Source organism: Dromiciops gliroides, chromosome 2, assembly GCF_019393635.1.
Source record: "Dromiciops gliroides isolate mDroGli1 chromosome 2, mDroGli1.pri, whole genome shotgun sequence".
In the NCBI taxonomy this organism is placed as follows: Eukaryota; Metazoa; Chordata; class Mammalia; order Microbiotheria; family Microbiotheriidae; genus Dromiciops; species Dromiciops gliroides.
In genome coordinates this window covers 541,070,779-541,090,810 of record NC_057862.1, presented here as the reverse complement: position 1 = coordinate 541,090,810, position 20,032 = coordinate 541,070,779, and the positions used below count along the sequence as shown (strand labels likewise).

General features: G+C 48.7%; 2 protein-coding genes across 9 annotated transcripts in view; both read right to left on the bottom strand.

Moving 5' to 3' along the window:
- DMTN (dematin actin binding protein) overlaps window positions 1–7,410 on the bottom strand; it is a 49,027-nt gene extending 41,617 nt beyond the window's left edge. For 2 of the 7 annotated variants that reach the window (XM_043986085.1, XM_043986086.1), the window contains exon 1: window positions 7,176–7,329. The gene's annotated coding sequence lies outside the window, so the exon portion shown is untranslated. Of the gene's footprint in view, window positions 1–7,175 lie in introns of all 7 variants that reach the window. The other 5 variants (XM_043986077.1, XM_043986081.1, XM_043986079.1 and 2 more) reach the window with 5 other exon arrangements.
- A 1,138-nt stretch (window positions 7,411–8,548) lies between these two features.
- FGF17 (fibroblast growth factor 17) lies at window positions 8,549–19,896 on the bottom strand. Of its 2 annotated transcripts, none has more exons than XM_043987332.1 (6): window positions 19,736–19,896; window positions 16,772–16,825; window positions 15,070–15,109; window positions 10,824–11,001; window positions 10,399–10,505; window positions 8,549–9,110 (listed from the first exon to the last, which is right to left on the bottom strand). In XM_043987332.1, the coding sequence occupies exons 4-6, from the start codon at window positions 10,945–10,947 to the stop codon at window positions 8,817–8,819; spliced, it is 525 nt and encodes a 174-aa protein (XP_043843267.1). In that variant the 5' UTR covers window positions 10,948–11,001; window positions 15,070–15,109; window positions 16,772–16,825; window positions 19,736–19,896; the 3' UTR covers window positions 8,549–8,816. The 2 variants fall into 2 exon arrangements, with proteins under 2 accessions (XP_043843267.1, XP_043843268.1); XM_043987333.1 differs by having other exon boundaries at window positions 10,824–10,968.
- Between the last annotated feature and the right edge of the window lie 136 nt (window positions 19,897–20,032).

Sequence of the window (20,032 nt, the reverse complement as noted above, 5' to 3'; positions counted from 1 at the left end):
AGGCCACAACAATCCATTGCTATGCTCACAGCCTTAGCTCTTCTCACCCACCCAATCCTTGGAAGACTGGACACCAGTGCCTGATAGCAGGGCTCTTTCACTTTGTAATAGTTAAGGCTTGGCTTATGAATTCTTACATACTATCCAAACAGGAAAAAATGTTCTGAGTGCACATGATATTGGGCAAAGAGGAATGAAAAGGAAAGAGGAGAGATAGGGATCTAAGTTTTAAGATTTAGAGCTGCCATTTAGTCTGGTAGTTCTCAAAGTGTGGTCTGGTGACTACAGGAGGGTCTTTGAGACTCTTTGAGGGTGGTCAACGAGGCCGAAACTATTTTTGCAACAATGCAAAAATGTCTTAATTTCTAATAAAGTAAATCCTGATATAACCCACATAAAAGAAAAGTCTTTGGGGATCCTCAATAATTAAGAGCATAAAGGGGTAAAAAAAAGGTATAAAGGAATGATGGGAACAAAAAGTTAGAGAACCCCTTATCTCAACCCTCATTTCACAATTGAGTAACTTGGTGGGGGAGTGACTAACTTGTAATCACACAGTTGAGAAAAGCAGAACCAAAATTCAAAACCAGGTTCTCTGGCTTAAAATCCAGGGCTTTTTCCTCACTGTCTCTCCACTAGACCAAAAACTAATTGGGATTTAACCGTTTGCCAAATGTCGACAGCTTGTCAGAATGACTCTGAAACCCCAAAACAGTCCAGAGATCTGCTCACAGCATTAGTTATCCTCACCCATCCCAATCATTGTTTTTGTTGTTAATAAAACATTCATATGATGCTTTACATTCTGCAAAACGTTGAAAGATCCATTATATCTTCTCATCCTTACAATAACCATACACCATATAGGCAGCATGGGGGCTTGGTAGTGGTGGTAAAGGCATTGGACTATGAGAAGCCTTGGGTTAGAGGGAGGCTATGCCACTCACTGGAAGTGTTCCAGAGAACCAAAACTCAGGCCCATCCCCAACCTCTTAGCCCAGCCTCTTAGCTCAATGACTGCATAACCACGGCCACCACTGCCTCTCCTGGTCCAAGCTAGCCTTGGAAACTATTATCAAATTAACCTTCCTTTACTTTTATTTTTTTGGCAGGGGGCAATGAGGGTTAAGTGACTTGCCCAGGGTCACACAACCAGTAAGTGTCAAGTGTCTCAGGTCATATTTGAACTCAGGTCCTCCTGAATCCAGGGCCAGTGCTTTATCCACCATGCTACCTAGCTGTCCCTTAACCTTCCTTTAAAAAAAAAATAGTCTTGGGGCAGCTAGGTGGCGCAGTGGATAGAGCACCGGCCCTGGAGTCAGAAGTATCTGGGTTCAAATCCGGCCTCAGACACTTAACACTTACTAGTTGTGTGACCCTGGGCAAATCACTTAACCTCAATTGCTTCACTTAAAAAAAAAAAAGTCTTCATCTTATTACTATCCTGCTCAAAAATCTTCCTCATTGTCCAATATGGTAAAGACGTAGATTTCAAAGACCTTTTGCAAAGACCTACTCTGACCCCTTATTTTACATATGAAGAAACAGAGTCTGAGAGGTTCAAAGTCCTTAGGCTAGCACGCAAAATCCTCCAGGATTGGGCCCAGTCTACTTTTCTCTCCCTACTCACTTTCATAAACCTTTCATGGTAGCCAGTGGATTATACAGTTATCTCTTCCACATAGAGACTCTCACCACTGAGGTTTCAATACATTGCAGGTCAGCATGAGAAATTACATGTGTAATGATTGGAAAGACGCCACCTGCTGGAGACTTACTGTAGAAGAGTTCTGCCCATGAAGCGAAGGTCTTTGAGGGCAAGACCAGGAGTCTTTTCTTTGGCGTCAGGAAGTGACTAGTGGGAGGAGGAAGGAAGAGACTGGCGCTTGCTCTCGCTCTCTTTCCTTTGGACTCTGGTGGAAAGCAGAGCTAGAAATGTGCTCTCCCTTTAATAGATAGGAATCTAGGCCTTTCTCTCTCTTTACCAAATTCTTATTCTCCTTAATAAATGCTTAAAAGTTTAACTCTTGCTAAAGCTTACAATTTATTGGCGACCACTCACTAGATATTTTAGACAGTTTAACTAGAATTTTATCCCTTAACAGATGGTAACCACGAAGGGATTCGAACCCTCAGACTTCTTCTCTGGTACAAAGGGTGGGCCAAAAAAATCTTATGCAGATTTTCCAGAACCCCTATGATGTGGAAGGGATAACTGTACTTGCTCCAAAATGAGTCTGATGCTTTTCTGTCCTTCAGGTCTTTGTTCAGGCTGTTCCTTCCACCAGGAGGTCTTTCCTACTCCTCTCTTTTTTCATATACTTATGGAAATCAATTTATTTAATGAATATTCTTCAAGAAATCAATGGAGTTTCCCTCCTACCAGGAAGCTTTCCTTGACCACTTCAGTCCATGGTGATGTCTTCTGAAATCCCTCCAGCACAAAGGGAGACTATTTAGGATTACTTTATAGTCATAACTCTCAGAAATCTTCTCTCCCCAACAGAAGCTAGGCTCCTCAAGGGAGCAGACAGTCTCATTCATTTCTGTATCTTTTTCAGTGGTTTAGCCCACTTCTGTGCACAGAGTAAACATTCAATAAATATGTGTTGCTTGGTCACTTGCAGAAATAGTGGAGGCCAGCTCTAGAACATCTACATGGCTTCTAACATGAGGTTTCTTTCTCTCTCTGCCTTTTTTTTTTTTTGAGGCAATTGGGGTTAAGTGACTTGCCCAGGGTCACACAGCTAATAAGTATCTGAGGCCAGATTTGAACTCAGGCCCTCCCAACTCCAAGTCCAGTATTCTATCCACTGAGTGGAGGCATCATTATTAAGTGATATTGTTACTAGCCATAATTAGAACACAGAATCACAGACTTGGAGTGGCCAAGCACCCCAGAACCCATCTAACTTTAGCTCTACTGGAAAAGACTTGGTTATTCAGCCTTTGCTAGAGGACCTCCAAGGACAGACAGCCTGTCCTTGATCTCACCCAAGGCAGCCTATTCCATTTCTGGACAGCTCTAACTGGTAGGAAGTTTTTCCTGACATGAAGCCTACATCTGCCTCTCTGCAAACTGACATCCATTGTTTTCTGTTCTGCCACTTGGGGCCAAAGAGAACATGTCTAATTCCTTCCCACATGACATAGATTTTCAGAGTTGGAAGGGACCTCAGAGTTCTGGTACTGTTCATAAGCAAACAAACATCCCTGCTACAATATAGCTGACAAATCACCACCCAACCTTGCCTTGCAGTTCTCCAATGAGGAGAAACTCACTCCTTCCCAAGATCATCCTTTCCACTTTGCGATAGCTGTAATTGTTAGGAAATTTTTCCTTTCCTCAAATCTGTTTGCTTCCTTGAAATTATATAGGAAAGTATATATGTAATAACACTTGGATGTAGTCAGCTGGATCTTGTTTTCCCCTTTCATAACACTGGCTTCTTCTCCCTAGGGTGATCTTGATTCTTTATTATGGTCTTGGCAAGCCATCCTCCTCTGAACCCCTAACCCTATTTACAGGACTGGGATAAAACATCTGTGCATCCTCAGCAAGTTTGAAAACCTCTCTCCCAGTCACTACTGTCTTCCCAAAGGATAAGACCTGTATGTACTTCTTCACAGTATCCTTATGAAAGATAACACGTGTAGCTCAAATATGATAACTTACATAAGGCACTTTGTGAACTTCAAGGTGCTATGTAAATATCAGCTACTTGATTATTATTAATTAAAAGGATTAATATTTAATTATTACAATCACTATTGAAATTCATCACAAAAATGCCCATGGACCCTCAGATTTTCTGGCATTAAAAATGTCCATTTGGAGGGCATCTAGGTGGTGCAGTAGATAAAGCACTGGCCCTGGATTCAGGAGGATTTGAGTTCAAATCCAGCCTCAGACACTTGACACTAGCTGTGTGACCCTGGGCAAGTCACTTAACCCTCATTGCCTTGCCAAAAAAAAAAAAAGTCCATTTGTAAAAGGTTGTATTAAAAATCTCCTTGCTGCACTCCCTTCTACATCATGTATAATGGCTTATGCAGATGCTTTCCTTGCCTGCCCCTAGTCTTGGCTCTGTCTGCCTAGCATTTTTTTTAAAACTGTGTGTTTTTTTTTTAATTAGCAAAAACCTATTCTTTTCTCCCTTCCATCTCTCCTCCTCCATTGAGAAGAAAAAGAAAGAAAGAAAAACAAAGCCACTGTAACATATATGCCTTCTACCTAGCATCTTAAAGAAACACTATGCAAGGAGGCCTTTCAACTCTGTCTCTGTCTTTCTGTATCTGTCCCTCTCTGTCTCTGTCTCTATCTCTCTGTTTCTCTGTGTCTCTGTCTCTCTGTGTCTTTGTCTCTGTCTCTCTGTCTCCCTCTCGCCACCTAGGAAAAGTGGTCACAGTGTTCCAGGAACATACCACAGCTTTCATTCAAAAATAAAACAAACCCCAACAACTGATCACCAGGGTGACTGAAATTCCATCTTTAGAGATTTGGATTTATTATCCTCTCCCTTCATACCTCTTTGCACTTGTCCCCTTCTTTCCACTTATCTTGCCACCACCTTAGCTCATGCCCTCATTACATCTCTGAACTGGCATATTATAATAGCTTCATAACCAGTCTGCCCAAGCCAATCTCTTCCCCTCTCTAGTCTGTCTTTACAAAGCTACTAAAATAATCTTCCAAAGGCCCGGGCCTGACCATGTCATTTCCCATCTCAAAAAACTTTTCAGTGACTCCCTTTATCTATCAAGTAAATTATACATTTCCTAGTATAGAATTAGAAGCCCTCCAGTCTGGCTCCAACCTGCCTTTCCAGCCTTCATTCATTGATGATATAGACGTTACAGAGAGCCTGAAGTATCAGCCAGAAGTTTAACATGACAGCACCTGCCTTCCTGTACCTGGACAGGCCAGCCCCTATGCCCCAACTCTCCAAATTCTTATCCCCCTTCTTCCTTCTAGACGCAGTTCAGGGGCTACCTCCTCCTTAGCAGAGCCTTCCTGGATGACTGCACCCTCCTCCAATTCTTTCTAGAACACTCTGTCCAGATCTTTCTTTTGCCCTTCCTTGTGTTATACTTATCTATGTGTGCTTTATTCCCTAGTTCCCCTCACCCCCACCCCAATAGAAGTTCCCTTCAGGCAGGGGTCTTTGTCATCTCTATTCCCAGAGCCACACTTTACGTGGCCATACTTTATAAATGTTTGGTATATGATTTAAAGAGTGTCTTCTTTAAAATTCCTGGGAGGGACAAATTCGATTACACTTAATGTTATTCAAGTCATTATCAAATGAGATGTAAAGCTCTTAGCAAACTTTAAAACGTTATGATTATATATATTTTTTATTAATAAATGTTTATCAGGCACTTTGCCCAGTGCATGAGGGATATACTACAGTGATGACAACAGACACTGAGAATGAGGAAAAAGAAAAGAAGCATAGAAAGTTGAGACAAGGGTCATCAAAACCAGACCTGTGTCCTTCCCAACTCTACCCCGGACAGTTCCTGGACCCAGGCTTTGGGAGTTGGGGGGCGGGGGGGGGGGGGGGATGAAGATACCACCCTTGACTGCACCCTTTACTCTGCACATTCCTCCTCAGCCCTCCCTCCTCCCCCTCCCCTTCCCCTCCCCCCTATTCCCAGCCCCTCCCAGACAGGTCTCACCTCAAAAAACAAGAAAGGAAACAGTGAGAGCTTTCTCTAGTTGGCCCCCAGAGGCCTGTCTCTGCTGGGGACGTCAAAGAGAGGGAGGGAGAAAGGGAGGGAGGGAGGGGACAAGAGAAAGGAAGAGAAGAAAGCGGAGGCAACACAAAGGCCCTGGGTCCACCTTTGAAGCTGTCTCTAACCCGAGGGAGGGAGTAGGGGGAGGCCAGGCCAGTCGAGTTTTAAAGTCTCAAATTCCAGTAGAAACCAAAGGGATTGCGTGAACTTTCTCCTTCTCTCCTCCGCCCCCCTCCCCCAGTTACACGGCAGCCCTTGAGCACACACACCTCCTTCCCAGCTCCCTAAGCCTGTCTGTCACACCTGGGGGGCCTCAGACCATTGTCCTCTGGGAAGGCTGGGGGGTGTTGGCCCTGCTTTGAAAGTTCTTTGAACGCCAAAGTTATCAGTTGCTGCTGCTGCCCTTCACCCCAACCCTCGCCCTCCCCCCCAACCCACCACCAGCTCCACAGCCTCCTGGCTAGGATTAAGCTTCTTTGTGATGGGAGGGAAAAAAAATGCAATATGGTAAAAAGCAATTATGACAGGTTGGAAGGGGGAGGGGGACCTGCCATGGGGGTCTGGGAGACCTCCCTCTTGGCTGCGGCTACCACCTTCAAAATAATTCAGGGCTGGGGGCGGGGGACGTCTGTTGGAGGCGGGAGGAAGTGGCTGTTTGTCTTTCTTGGCCCAGAGGTGAGGGCCAAGGGTATCCCCCCGCCCATACCCGCCAATTTAGGAGTAGAGTTTTGCCCCCTTCCCCACTCAAGCTTCTAATGTTCCCATCCTAGGGAAGGGGAGGTGTTTTGTCTTCATTCCATCCCCAACACAACTACACCAATGAAAATCCTCCAGGAGGAAAAGGGAAGGTCCAAGTCTCCTTCATAAAGGGAAACTGAGGCAGAGCCGGCAGGCGCACACGCGTGTTTATATGCGTGGATCAGAACTCCCATCCTAGGGCTGCGCAAGCGTCCGGCCTCCTGAAGAAGGGTCTAGTGAGGAAAATTTCCTTACGCCTAGTGCAGGAGTTTGGGGACGGGGTGGGGGTGGGGGTGGAGCGGTGTGGCGGTGGGAAACTGACCTCACACCTTGCCAGATTAAGCGGGGCAGAAAAAAGGAAAAGGACTGAGGGAGGAAAAAGAAGACCGCTTTTTGTGGTTGCTCAGTTCTCCTCCCTGGGGGACGACGCAAATCTTCACTCCCTTGCCAACCCACCCACCCAGAGGTTTCTGGCAGGGTGCCACTCGGAGTGACCCCCGGGGAAGGGGAAGGGGAGGGGGAGGGGGTCCCCCACTTAGGTCTCTCCCCGCCCCCATCCGCGCGCACCAGGCCCTACTATTCCACGCACTGAGATTCCCACTCAGGTGTGTCTGCTTCGCGTCCCCAGCCCAGCCTGGTCAGCCTCGGCGGATGACTCCCCTCTGTCCTACGTACCGCCACCTCCCATCCCGCCTCACCCGATCGGACGGAGGAGCAAAGCGCGGGTATCGGGGGATCTTTTCCCCCCTCGCCCTCCGCAGCTTCAGGTGTTCCGGGGGCCGGCTCGGCAGCCACTGGGAGGCGGGCTGTAGAGATTGGGCCAGTTCAGCAGTCTGGCCACTGGGGAGCCCTGGGGCAGTGCCAGGGCCAGTCCCGGGTTCTGGGTGCCCCGCACCATCCTGGGCAAAGGTGGGGGGCAATGTTTGTGCGTGGTGTGTGAGCGCCTGTGTGTGTAGGAAGGGAAAGACTTCGCTTCTTCCTCTGTGCTGACCCTGGCTGTAGCCGAGCCCATCCCCCACCCCCGCGGCCCCACACTTGGCTCGTTAGTTGGACGAGTTTAGTTTTAGCCTCCGTAGCAGGTACCGCACGCGCGCGCGCGCGCGCACACACACACACACACACACGTCCTTGGCTAGGTCACACTATAAAACTGCCTCTTCCCTCTTGGGGGTGGGGGCTTCCAGTTCTCTCTTCCTTCCTCCCCTCCCTCACTCCACAACCAGGACAAGTCCCCTTCTTCCCCGCACCCCACCTCCCATAAAGAAAACCCACCACAAGCCCAAACTTCCTGGACCAAAGTTGGTTCAGGTCCTCCTCCCCACCGCACTAAAGGGAGTTTGCCAGGCCCTTCCCTGGGCTAACTGGCGGCCTCCAGAGCTGTCTGACGGCGCCCCCTCCGCACTCAATCTCGCAGGTCTCTGCTCCCGGCTCTCCGGGGGCGAGCAGCTCTTATCTGTCCCTCAGCTATAGTGAGGCGCTTCTCTGCCCTCCTCTTGGAGAAAAAAGTTTGTTGCTAGTGGATTATAGTACTTGCTCTATTCCTTTCACCCTCCTTCCCTCTAAACAAACAAACAAGCAAACAAAAAAGCCCCTACCCTTTGCAGGAAAATGGTTTTATTCAGAAGAGTGGCAGAATGGGGAAATGCACGTAGGATGGCCAGCCTTTTAAAAATTTTTTTCTATTAAAAAGGGGGGCGGGAGAGGCTGGTTCCTACAATCGGGTCTCATGCCAATAGGGATTGGGGAGCGATAGCGACAAACACGGAGCAAAATCCGAGGAGAGCTGTCCAAGAATATCTGCAGACCCTGGAGTCCATCTGTCATTCCTGTCATTTCTGAGGCGTTTCCGCTCCATTTCCCTGGAGATTGGAGCTAGGTGCCTGCGTTCAAACTGACACTTGGTGTTCTCTTTGGTCTCTGCCCAGTTGCCCTGATCGATCTCTCCATCTCTCTCTCTTCTCTCTTTCTTCTATCTCCTCTTCCTCCCTCCCTCCCTCCCTCTCTCTCTCTCTCTCTCCCTGTCTCTCTCTGTCTCTCTCTCCTCCCCTCCCCCATCCTCTGTCTCCTGCCTCCCATCTCCCTCTTTGTCCCTCTCTTCATCCCATATGGGATCTGGGAGTGTCACTTTCTTGCTGGTTTTCCCCAAGCCTCAGGACACCCCCATTTTCTGCTGCAGTTCTTTCCCCTTTCAAAAGGAGGAGCTCTTGAGTGCCTCGTGGTCCATGGGGCTCTTCTGTGAGCCTGATGGGGGTGACCTCCCCTCCCCCAACCCAGTCCTTGTTACATGAACGGGGGTGGGAGGGTTGGTTCTGGGCCAGGGTGCCCCCTCTTTCCCCCGACTACGTGAGGGGCTGCGGTCGCCGGGTGCGCTTGGTCCGGCGAGTTGGTGCTGATCCCACAAACTCAAACTGCTTTTGCCTTTCCCCATGGTTGGGGAACTGCAGCTGCCCCTGGTAGAGGCGCTTGATGAAATGGGCCTCCCGCTGGTTCTGCCGGCTGCGGGAGGCCTGCCTGGGCCGGCCCTGGCGGGTGAAAGCCATGAACCAGCCCTCATGGCGAGCGTTCTGGAAGGCTGTGTAGTTATTCTCCAGCACAATCTCTGTAAACACGCAGTCTTTGCTCTTCCCACTGGGCTGAGGGAGGAGGAAAAGAGGGGTTCTGGGGTGGGGGGATCCCAATGAAGTCAATTATACCTCTATAGGGATGCCATGGGTGCAGCCTAGCAATTCTTCCAGGTGCCTTTGTGGAGTGTGTTCAGTCTCAGAAATGAAAGAGGGAAGGAGAGCTATCACCCACTGGTCTCTAATGGGGAGATTGTTCTGGGAATCCAGAGGATCCTTCTGAAGTTTGGAGTTCCTTCCCTAACAGTCTTACTGAATTTAGTCAATACTGATCGTCCTCTTGAATATTCAGGCAGCTTTTGGACAAGGGTAAGCTGGCACCTTGGACCCAACACTCAGAAGGATGCAATGAAAGACACTTTTAAAACATATGGTTAAAAAAGAATGCACTTATTTTAAATGCCAGAAAATTCCATATAAAAAGCCCTTAGCTATTTTTTTTTTTGGTGGAGCAATGAGGGTTAAGTGACTTGCCCAGGGTCACACAGCTAGTAAGTGTCAAGTGTCTGAGGCCAGATTTGAACTCAGGTACTCCTGAATCCAGGACTGGTGCTTTATCCACTGCGCCACCTAGCTGCCCCCAGCAATTTATATTTTTTTTGGTGAGGCAATTGGGGTTAACTGACTTGCCTAGGGTCACACAGCTAGTAAGTGTTAAGTGTCTGAGGCTGGATTTGACTTCAGGTCCTCCTGACTCCAGGGCTGGTGCTCTATCCACTGCGCCACCTAGCTGCCCCAGCAATTCATTTTTATAATCATTTTAAGTTCTAGGTGTTAAAAGAAAGCTACAGAAAGGACATAATTTCCAAATCTTGCCTAGTTTATATGTGCAGGTACTTCATTAGATCCCTTCTTTACCCTCCATCCCCCACCTCACAGAACCTAGGGCCTCAAACATATATAGTGGGTGCTCAACAAACACAATTTATTAGCACTAGGGAAGATCACCTAGCCATCGGGAACCACTCTCAGATGGGTGGGGGAGAAAAGTTCACTTATTGCGACCCAGGGAATGGGTGGAATTGGTCATTGAAGGGTCCAAAGGAGAAACAGAGGGGTGGGCCAAAAGTGAAGGAGGAATTGGAGGAAGAGATGGAGAACAGGTGTGCAGGGATCCCTCCCTCTTGCTGTTCCCAGCGACATCTCCGAGTTGTGCCAACCCCAGGTGGCCAGCAGAGGGAGGAAAGATGCCAGAGAGAATCCACTCCGACCTTGCCCGTCCCACCCTCCACATACACCTGTGTCATGAAGCTCAGTTCTGGCTCCCACCCATGAGCCCCTTTTCCCACCAAGGCCTCACCTTCCCAATGAGCTTTCCCCTCTTGCTCATGCAGATGTATTTCTCACTCTCAGCCCCCTTGATGCGAACCCGGCTGCCAAATGTATCTGTCTCCACTATGAGCTTGGCTGTTTTGGAGGTTGAGGTTTAGGATGGAGGTACAGAGAAGAAGGGAAGGAGAGAGAGAGAGATCCGTCCATCGGGGCTGCCGGCCTGGGCCCTCCACCCCTCATAGTGCCGTGGGCAGGGAGGTGGGAAGCGATCCCCCACAACCCCAGAGCCAGGTCCACTCTCCCCAATCACCCCCATCCCTTCTCAGTGTGAGCATTTGATCCCTTTTTGCTCACCCTCGACAGAGGCCATTTTTACCCAGGTGCCATTTTGTGTATCCCTTGTCAATATTGAGGAGGCAGGGGTAGGGCTGGGGAGAGTGGATTGGGTCTCACCAAACTTGTTGCCGTCCTCAGCAGTGGCAGAGATGCGGCGCCCAGTGACCTGAACGTGCTTGCCGCTGGTCCGGCTGTAGAGCTGGTATTCTCGGATCTGCCGCCGGCTCAGCTGGTCAGTCATGGCACCCTGGTCCCTCACATACTGGTTAAAATTAGGAGACGGGTGATTCTCCCCCTTTGCAATTACCAAGGGAAAAATAGTGTCAATTTGCTTTGGGCAACACCACTACTGGCCCACCCCAAGGGAGAAGGGGTAAAGAGGTGAGGTTGGTCTTGCTGGGGATGAGAAGGCAAAAAAAAGGGTGGAGAGGAACTAGAAGGAACATGTAAGCATGTGCTTAAAAGCCTGAGAAAGGAAATCATAGAAGTTCCATGCCCCCTATGTTCAGTGGCTGAACAAGGGCACTACACTCATCTGCCTCTCTTTTCTCATTTCCATTCTGCCTAGGATTGGAGGGGGGTGGAAATCTAATCTAACCTCTTCATTTATTAGCCAAGTAAATATGGACCCAGAGAAGGTAAATGACTTGCCTAGAGTTACACAGCTAATTAGCATTAGAACTGGGACTAGAGCTCAGGTCTCCTGCCTCCCACTTTCCATGCTTGGGCAATGGGTACAAAGGGAATATCACTTCCAGGTCCCTGCTCCTGGGAAGCTCCTGCCAAGCCAGGTGAAGGTAGGGAGATGGAAAGTGGAAAGATGAAAGAGAGAGACAGAGACAGAGAGAGACACAGAGACAGAGAGAGACACAGAGACAGAGAGACAGAGACAGAGAGAGCGACAGACAGAGACATACAGAGACAGAGACAGAGACAGAGAGAGAAACATACAGACAGAGAGACAGAGACAGACAGAGAAATTCAGATATGAAGGTAGGATTGAGAACCAGGACTCAGCAGACAGCTGCATTTACCAGGAAGATGAAGCTCCTCTCCTCCCTCCTCTCCCACATAACATCCATTAATAGAAATTAAGCCTGTTACATGCTTTGAAGTCCCTGGCAAGGGGCAGGAAAAACCAGCAGAATAAATCCTCATGTGCCTTATGAGGGTCTCAATCTCCTAAGCAAGCCATTGGGATATTTTAAACTAAGGGATCTTAACCTCATGTCTGTGGGCTCCCAAAGGGTTTATGGAGGGTCCATTAACTTGGATGGGAAAAACAATTACATCTTTATTTTCAGTGACCTCTAACTAAAATTTAGCATTTTCTTTAATTATTTGAAAAGTATTATTCTGAGAAGAGGTCCATAGGCTTCAGCAGACTGCCATAGGGGTATGTACACCCCACAAAAAGTTTAAGAACCTCTATTTTAAACAATTATCAGAAGAAGGAGATGGCTTTCTAGAGAGCTGACCTAGGAATCCTGAACCATGGATGGTCCATTTGACTTCAGCTTCCTGCACTCTGGTCTCTAGTTACCCTGGAGCTGGCAAAGGTCCTGTCATTGCCCTAGATCTTAGGGTCTGGGTGCCCCTTTGGGCTGGAAGAAGGAGCAGCAGTAGCCAAAAAGTGTTGCCAAATCCAGCTGCTATCAGTGCCCCTGCCTGTGCAGACACTTAGGGCCACAAAGTTACCGCTGCCTGGCTCTCTCTTACAGCTGGAGGCTGGCCAGGAGGACTGCCTGCTTCTTCTGGACAGCTGGAGATCAGGGTAGGGATATGGGGGTATGGAATTTGGGGCAGGGAGGCAGGAAGATGAAGGGGAAAAGCACAGGGACAGTAAGTCTTGGGTTCAATTACTACTTGGGACTATTTACATGACCCAGGGCAAGTACCTTCTCTACTTTTGGCCTCCATTTACTTATTTAGAAAATTTTGTTTTCATATGTATATATGTGTGTATGTATGAATATGAATATAAATAAACATGTCTTGTTTATATATAACTTGTCTTCCTATCTATTTCCTGTTCTATAAGTCATTTTCCACTATGTCTTGGGCCCATCTATCTGCTGGTTCTTGCTTTAAATGCTTGTGCACATGCGCGCGCGTGCGCGCGCCCACACACACACACACACACACACTCCCAAGTTTTATATCCATCCATCCATCCATCCATCTTTCAAAACTCCCAAGGTAAAGCATTTTCTCTTCCTCCCCAAATTCCATCTGCCCTCCTCCCACCTAGATTTGGGTTCTGGTGAGCTTGGCTTAGCTGTGTTCCAACATTCTCTCTGCTCAGTTTCTTGCATCTAGCTAATCCTCTAAAGGCAGAATAGTATTGTAGATCAAGAATTTGCCTTGAAGCTGGGTTCAAGTCCTACCCCTAACACATACTGACTCCAGTGACCCTGGATAAGTGACTTCACCCCGGGCAGTTCTCTAAGACACTAATTTGCCCAGTTTCCTTACCCAGAATTCCCCGTACCAATGAAGTCATAGCTCTGGTCCCTGTGCTATTCCCTGATTTTACCCTAATCCTAATCATCTGGGTGGTGGGAGAGGGGAATTCTATTTGGGAAATCGTCAAGGGGGAGCTGAGAAATAATGCTGTTTCCTGAGGCTCAGGTCTCATCTCTCCTCTTCCTCAATTTGTCTCTGCCCCTGGGCCAGTCCCTACTACCAATTACTTCTTCATTCTAACCCTGTCAACCCCAACTCCTCACTGTTGCTCTCCCATCAATCTCCACTCTGCCAAGTGGACCAGGTAAATGTCTGGGAAGCCAGGGCAATGAGAGAACTCAGCATAGCTGTTCTGTGAGAACTGAGGCCCGCTGGCTGGGAGCAGGCCCTGGCTTGGGTCTGGCCCCTTCTCCCTGAACCCCTCGAGCTTCCTGGCTCAGGTTCAGGTCCCTCCGCCCTTCTTGGCAGGCAGCCTTATTCTCCCTGTCCGTTCCAGGTCAGAAGCAGAGGGAGGGGCCGTCGCCCCCCCCCCAGCTCTCCCCTCCTTCCTATCCCCCCCAGCCCTGCACAAAGGCAGCCCCACGCCCCCACGGCCCACAGCCCACAAGCCGCTCTCCCCGTGGGACCTTGCCCAGCTCTTTAATGTCCCCGCTGTGGGGGGAACCTCCCCTTCTACCCGCCTCAGACAGCTGCTTGTCAGGCAGCCCCTCAAGCATGGCTATAGTCCGGCCTGCTTACCTCCCCCCACAGGGGGAGCGGGGGCACTTCAAGGGGGAAAAGGAGGGCTTTGCCACCTTCCCTTCCAACTGAATGGGGCCTCAGGCCGGGCAATAAACGCCCAGTCCCTCCGCACCATTGTGCTAATTCCCCTTCCAGAACAGGTCGGGTCCCACCCCCAGCCCCCCCTACAGTCAGGCCGAGGCTTTCTTCTCACTCTCCTTGGATGTGTGAAGCAAAAGGCCTGGAATGGGGTTGGAGCAAAAGGGGGAAGGAGAAAAAGGGGGGGTGTCTCTCTCTCCCACCCCCCCACTGCTTCAAAGGCAGCCCCTTTCCCTCTCCCAGAGAAAAGGCATTTACCTTCAAAAAAAGTCCCAACTGGATGTGAAGAGAAGCCCCCAGCCTCAGCCTTGGGAATGCTAGGCAGGCCAGCTCTCCGGCACGGTTCTGGACCAGTGCATTTTAATAGTTGCACTTTTATGGAAGATCACAAAAAAGGACCCAGCATCAAGAAGGGGCTGAAGCTTGGGGAAGGGGGGGCAGGATAGACAGGAGGAGACCTATAGTCAGGGTAGAGGTGGTGGAGGTGATGGAGGGAGCATGTGTATCAAACAAATTCTGAATGTAATCCCAGCCAAGCCAAATTGCTTTGGGCTTGACCCTATTCCCTCATGGGCTTGGAGTTCCTGCAACCTGCCCCCTCTAGAATATGCAGGAAGATGTTCCATAGGTGGAATGGGCCCTGGGCCTACCTTCTTCATTTACATTGGTGGTGGGGGGGGGGTGCAAAATTGGTTTCAAAAAGGAATCAGTTCCCTTGGACAGCTGTTGCATGGGGGCATCTTGCCAGATTCTACCCCCCCAGGCTTTCTGTCTTGGATTCCCCTTAAGATGTGGGAGGCTCAGATAAAGCAATGAGATGAAAAGAGGACAACAGTTGAGGCAGGTGGGCTCAGGCAGAAGTAGAGAAGACAGGGGGCTAGGGGAAACTCAGGTGGGACAATCTTCAGTCACCATCCTCCTCATCCTCTCTGTCCAGTCCATCATACTGCATAATATCAAACCATACAATGGCCCCAATTGGGCCAGATACCATAATTCTTGTCCATCCCCCCTTCCCCACCAAAGCAGCCAGATTTAGGGTAAAAAAGAAAAAAGATAGCGGGGAGCTCTAGCCTACCTGGGTTTGGCAGCAGCAGAGAATCAGGAGCTGAAAGCATCTGCATAGAGAGAAAACAAATCCAGGGTTTGGTTGCTGGCTTACACATATCTCTACACACACACACACACACACACACACACACACACACACACACATACATACATACATACATATATATATAGTACATACACACACCACACACATAGTACATACACACCACACACACACACACACAGTACATACCCCCACACACACACACACTCTCCCATCTAGTCAGTGTGGGCAGCCCTGGAGTCCGGGTAAGATTAAACCTCCATCAAGGCTGGAAATGGTAACAAAACTCAAGTCAGCACACACAGACTTACAGAGTGAGGTTTGCCAGGAGACGGGAGGCTCCCATCACTGGAGAAATTTCTTGGGGAGGATGCCCCCTCTCCCCCCAAAACTCAGTAGCAGATGTGGACAGCCCCTGAGGTAGAGTCCCAGAACAACCAAAGATCTTCGAACCACAGGTCCTCAAAGGGGGGGGGGAGAGGAGGAGAGGGAGAAGGAGGAGGAGGAAGGGGAGGAGGAGGAGGAGAGGAGGAGGGAGTCACAGGGAGAGCAGAGGTGTGATCTGTCCACCTTCCAGTCTCAGTGTGACTGCAAAACTCCAGACTTGGGGGGGGGGGCGGGAAGAGGGAGGAGGGACTGGTGGGGGCTTCTGTCTTTCTCTTTTTCTCCTCTTTCTTTTTTCTGCTGGGCTATCCAGAGATTGGAACCTGTAGAGCCTTCCTGATAAGCAGGCTGGTCCCTTTAGTCTCCATCATTCCTGTACTTCCCACAGACCCAAAAGAGAGTCAACTCCTTTTCCCCAAGTTGTGTCTCAATCTCCCTGGATGGTAAGTTTAGGCTGAATCAGGGATAGGATGGGCATCTTCCCCCAACATTTTTCCCCCTGTGTGGGGAGAATCCTCTAAGGCCTTTAAAGGGAGAGTCTTTTGGGGGGTGGGGGTGGGCATGGCTCTAAGCCAGTCACTTTCATGGCTTCCCTTGTCCCCGCCTCTCCTTCTCTCTCCCACTTCCACCAAGGTTTGCCCACAGGGGAGGGAGGGTTTAACTCTAGCCTGAGTGGCAGCAGGTGCTCCAAGTGGGGTCTGAGGGTGGGGTCCTTGATGCCTTCTGGGCTTTGTGGCTGGGTCAGTGCCACTGCCTTGTGACAAGGACTTCTCTAGGACCCCAGGTTAACTGAGTGGAGTTAAAAGGAAGTGCTGGGGGGGGGTAGAGTGGTGGTGATGGGTGTGCCTGAGATAGTGGGAGTGGGTCTAGGGGGTTGGTACCCCTTTCTTCTAAGCTAGCTGTAAGAAATCTTCCATGTCCATTTGCAAGGTGATGGGATCCTATTCCACTCAGTGCTTGACTTTATTTTATGTCATACTGCTCTCTGGTTTTGTCTTTCTCCTTTTAGGAGTTCATTGGGCTTTTTCATATATTGTTTCCTCTTATTCTATATTGTGCCTAGTACAGAATAGATATTCAGAAGATATTTGTTAAATTTTTTGAGATGCTGAGAGATGGGGCTAGGGAAACTTGATCATCAACTTCCTGGGGTTGAATTTGGGCATAGTAATCCCATTGACACCCAGGGAGGTGTGTGTGTGTGTGTGTGTGTGTGTGTGTGTGTGTGTGTGTGTGTGTGTGTGTCTAAGTGGGAGAAGACCTCAGGGTTGGGGGAACTTACCTTCACACTTGAACCGAAGGTTCAGGATATTTTTGCGTCCTGTCTCCTGGTGTTCTTCCAAATTCAGTCAAAAAGGGGAGAGAGGAGGAAATGAATTTATTTATTTATGTGAGGTTGGGAAGGAGGAAACTTTCTTTCATCTTTGGCATTCTTTCATCTCCTTGGACTATACAGTGAATCCACAAAGTTGTCAGTTATACCCCTTTCCCCATCATTACTTGCTTTACTATCTTAATGGGGAAGGCTGGAAGATTTTTCCAGCCTTTCTTCCCTAGGTGTGTGTGTGTGTGTGTGTGTGTGTGTGTGTGTGTGTGTGTGTGTGTGTGTGTGTGTGTGTGCGCCTTTGCAATGCCCAAGGGATTTTTTAAAAAATCACAGAAAAAGTTTTACAGCTCAAAGGGCTTTTAGTCTGAATTCCTCATCTTACATCTCAGAGAAGCAAAGTTCACGGTTGTGGACGCTGGCTATTAACAGATATTAAAACTCTGGTCTGAGTTCAGTGTTCTAAGGCTCACCAATGACTTCCTATCGCATTATGGGGAAACACTGGACATAGGGTGTAGGTACCGTGGCCTCTTTTGTTAACTAGGGTGCTTCTGTCTGTGGTTTTTCCTGGCCTGGAGGACTGATAGCTCAAATTCTCTGATTATGCAACATTATAATCCTTCTATACATTTCCCTCTCTCCCTGCTCCCTTTCTCTTCCCTTGAAGTAGAGAGAAGTTACTTTTCTTCACAGTGAACAGAACTGGGTAAGAAGAGATAAGGACTAAAATGTCAGGATACTACTGATCAAGAAAATGGTGGGGTGGCAGTCCCTGCCTATTTCTGGTTCATTCACACTGAACAATCACTTAGAAGGAGAGATCCAAGGACTTTGAGTCCATGGATGAGGCTCCTATTTGTGAAGGACGTTTCCATAGCCCTCTACTCAGCTCTGGATCTCTGAAATCTTCTTACTGTAGTCCATCTTTGAAGGGCTCTAGTCCTCCCTTTCCATCTGTACTCCAGGCTTGTCCTTCCTCTTTCGTCCCTCCCACACCCAAAGGTCAGGAGGAGGGGGGAAAAAGCTGTATGGCCCAGGTCATGTTGTACAGTCAAAAGTACACAAGACTGGAAGTCAAGGAAAGGGAACAGGCATTTATATAGCCCTTACTACATGCCTGTCACTGTGCTAAGTGCTTTTTACAAAGATTATCTCATTCAATCCTCACCACAACTTCAGGAAGTAGGTGCTATTGATGAAGAAAGTGAGGCCAAGACTCCAGGCCCAGCCCTCTATCTACTGCACCACCAGCTGCTTCAGGATACGTGGGTTTTACTTCTGGTTCTGACATTCCCTTGTGATTTTGGGTAAGTCACCCCTTCATTAGGCTTCAGTTTCCTCTCATGTTAGAGGCTGGTGCTGCTCTGGGTGATCTTCAAAGCTCCTTCTAGCTCTATCCTCTGATTCTACAATATTACAAAGTAGAAAGTATTTTGTCTGTGTTGCCTCAGTTTTCCTAAACATAGAGTTAAGCTCATTCCTGCCCCCCCAAACTGCATGGAGAAGTGGAAAGATTCATATATACTTGGGGAAGGGGGAGCAGGAGGTGATAGAAGCAAGAAGTGACCTTCGTATTGGTTAATCTTTATCTTTAGTGCCAAGTTCAACACCCCCACCAGCAGGAGCTGTCTCACACCTACTTCTCCCCCAATACAGAAGTTGAGAGGTTTGCTAACAAGACTTCACTGTAACATCCACCCCCCATAGCCACAGTCTTTATCCTATCTCACACGTGGCTGTCAGCTTTGACCCACCAAAAACATCTGAGCCAAGAAAAGATGGGAAAATGGAAGAAGCCATTCTTTGGTTCTCTGGCAATCCATTTCATCTTTAGTCCTTGAATTTCCCTTCCTCTAAACCCAAATCCAACCAGCCACAGAGAGACCAACCAGAGAACATGTGCTTTCTACAGAGTTTAGGACTGGGGAGCTAGAACACCTGAGTTCTGGTCCCATTTCAGCCACAGGATTAATATAAGATTCTTGGACATCTTCCTATCCTGAGCATATTTCTTTATCATTAAAATGTGGGTTGATCATCCTTTTCCTACTTCCCCTACTTCTCTCAAGGTCTTGTTATAAGAATCAAACTGGACAGTGCTTCAACTACTAGAAAGCATGCCAGGTAATAAGGTAATCATCATCCCCCATTCCTCACCAACTTCCCTTGTTGGCTTCTCACATTGAAAGGAAATGTTAAACATTTAGGTTTCCACTCCTGCTCTGTGCACCTAAGGACATCCCTAAAGTTTTTATCCAATTTCTCCCCCTTACATACACCTCCCCACACACCTGGCCTGGTTATTGTTTTGGGCTTTGCTCCCCAGCAATGGGGCCATGCAGCAAATCCTCACTCTGGCCAGCACCAAGACCAGGTCAATGCTGTACAATGGGGCCCCCATGGCTCCCTAATCCCCTATTGTGTCCCCCTATTCAGGAGTGTACTGATTTGGAAAGGAGGGGTGAGGGAGGCTGGTTTAGCTGGGGCCAGTCTTTTAGAAGTTTCTTGTGTCTGCATTCATAGGTACAGGGGCAAGGGTATAGGTGTGTTCTCGTGATACTTTAGTGGTTAGAATGGGGGGGAGGGGCAGAGAGAAAGACACCCTCTCCAGCCCCTTTGCTTCCATTTCTTCCTCATCTAGAAATCTAGGCACGGGCTCCAGGGGTCACTGTGTGTACAAAGCACAGCTAGGAAAGCTAGGCCTAACATTTAACCTGGCAATCAAGCCTGGTCCCAGACTGTTTTTCCGTAAACCCCTCCCCCGAGCAGGAGATATTTTCTTCTACCAATTTCTAAATTCCTCTTTGTTCTGTAGCAGGTGTCCTCCTCCTTCCCTTTCCAGAAGCTAACCCTCCTCCACCTCTCCTCTCCTCTCCTCTCCTCCCTTAAGCCTTCTTACGCTACCCATCCCAGACTGACCTCACTCTCCTTTGGACTGCGGTAGAGCTCGTCTGTCCCACCCCCATGGCTCTTCAGTCCCAGTTCCCGGCCCTGGGGCCTTAAGCCCGCTAGCCACCCTTTGATAGATCTTTGGGCATTTGGCAGGGAATGTGGTAGCCCAAAGAGGGCGCTGTTGGATTGATTACGTTTGTCTGAAGTAAGCGGGGAGAAAACCTCGTCCCTTTTTTCCAATCAGTCTCCGTTAGCGAGGCGTGGGGAAGAAGAGAGCTGGGTGTGTTCGACGTATACAAATCTCTCCCCATTTTCCGCAGGGAG

Bases quoted from the DNA above. Each gene is read 5' to 3' on its own strand.
- FGF17 (XM_043987332.1), bottom strand. From the start codon at position 10,947: ATGACTGACCAGCTGAGCCGGCGGCAGATCCGAGAATACCAGCTCTAC. The intron at 10,506-10,823 runs GTGAGACCCAAT...CCTCCAAAACAG, and splicing joins TGAGGACGGCAACAAGTTTG to CCAAGCTCATAGTGGAGACA. The intron at 9,111-10,398 runs GTGAGGCCTTGG...CTCCTCCCTCAG, and splicing joins GGGGAAAGCTCATTGGGAAG to CCCAGTGGGAAGAGCAAAGA.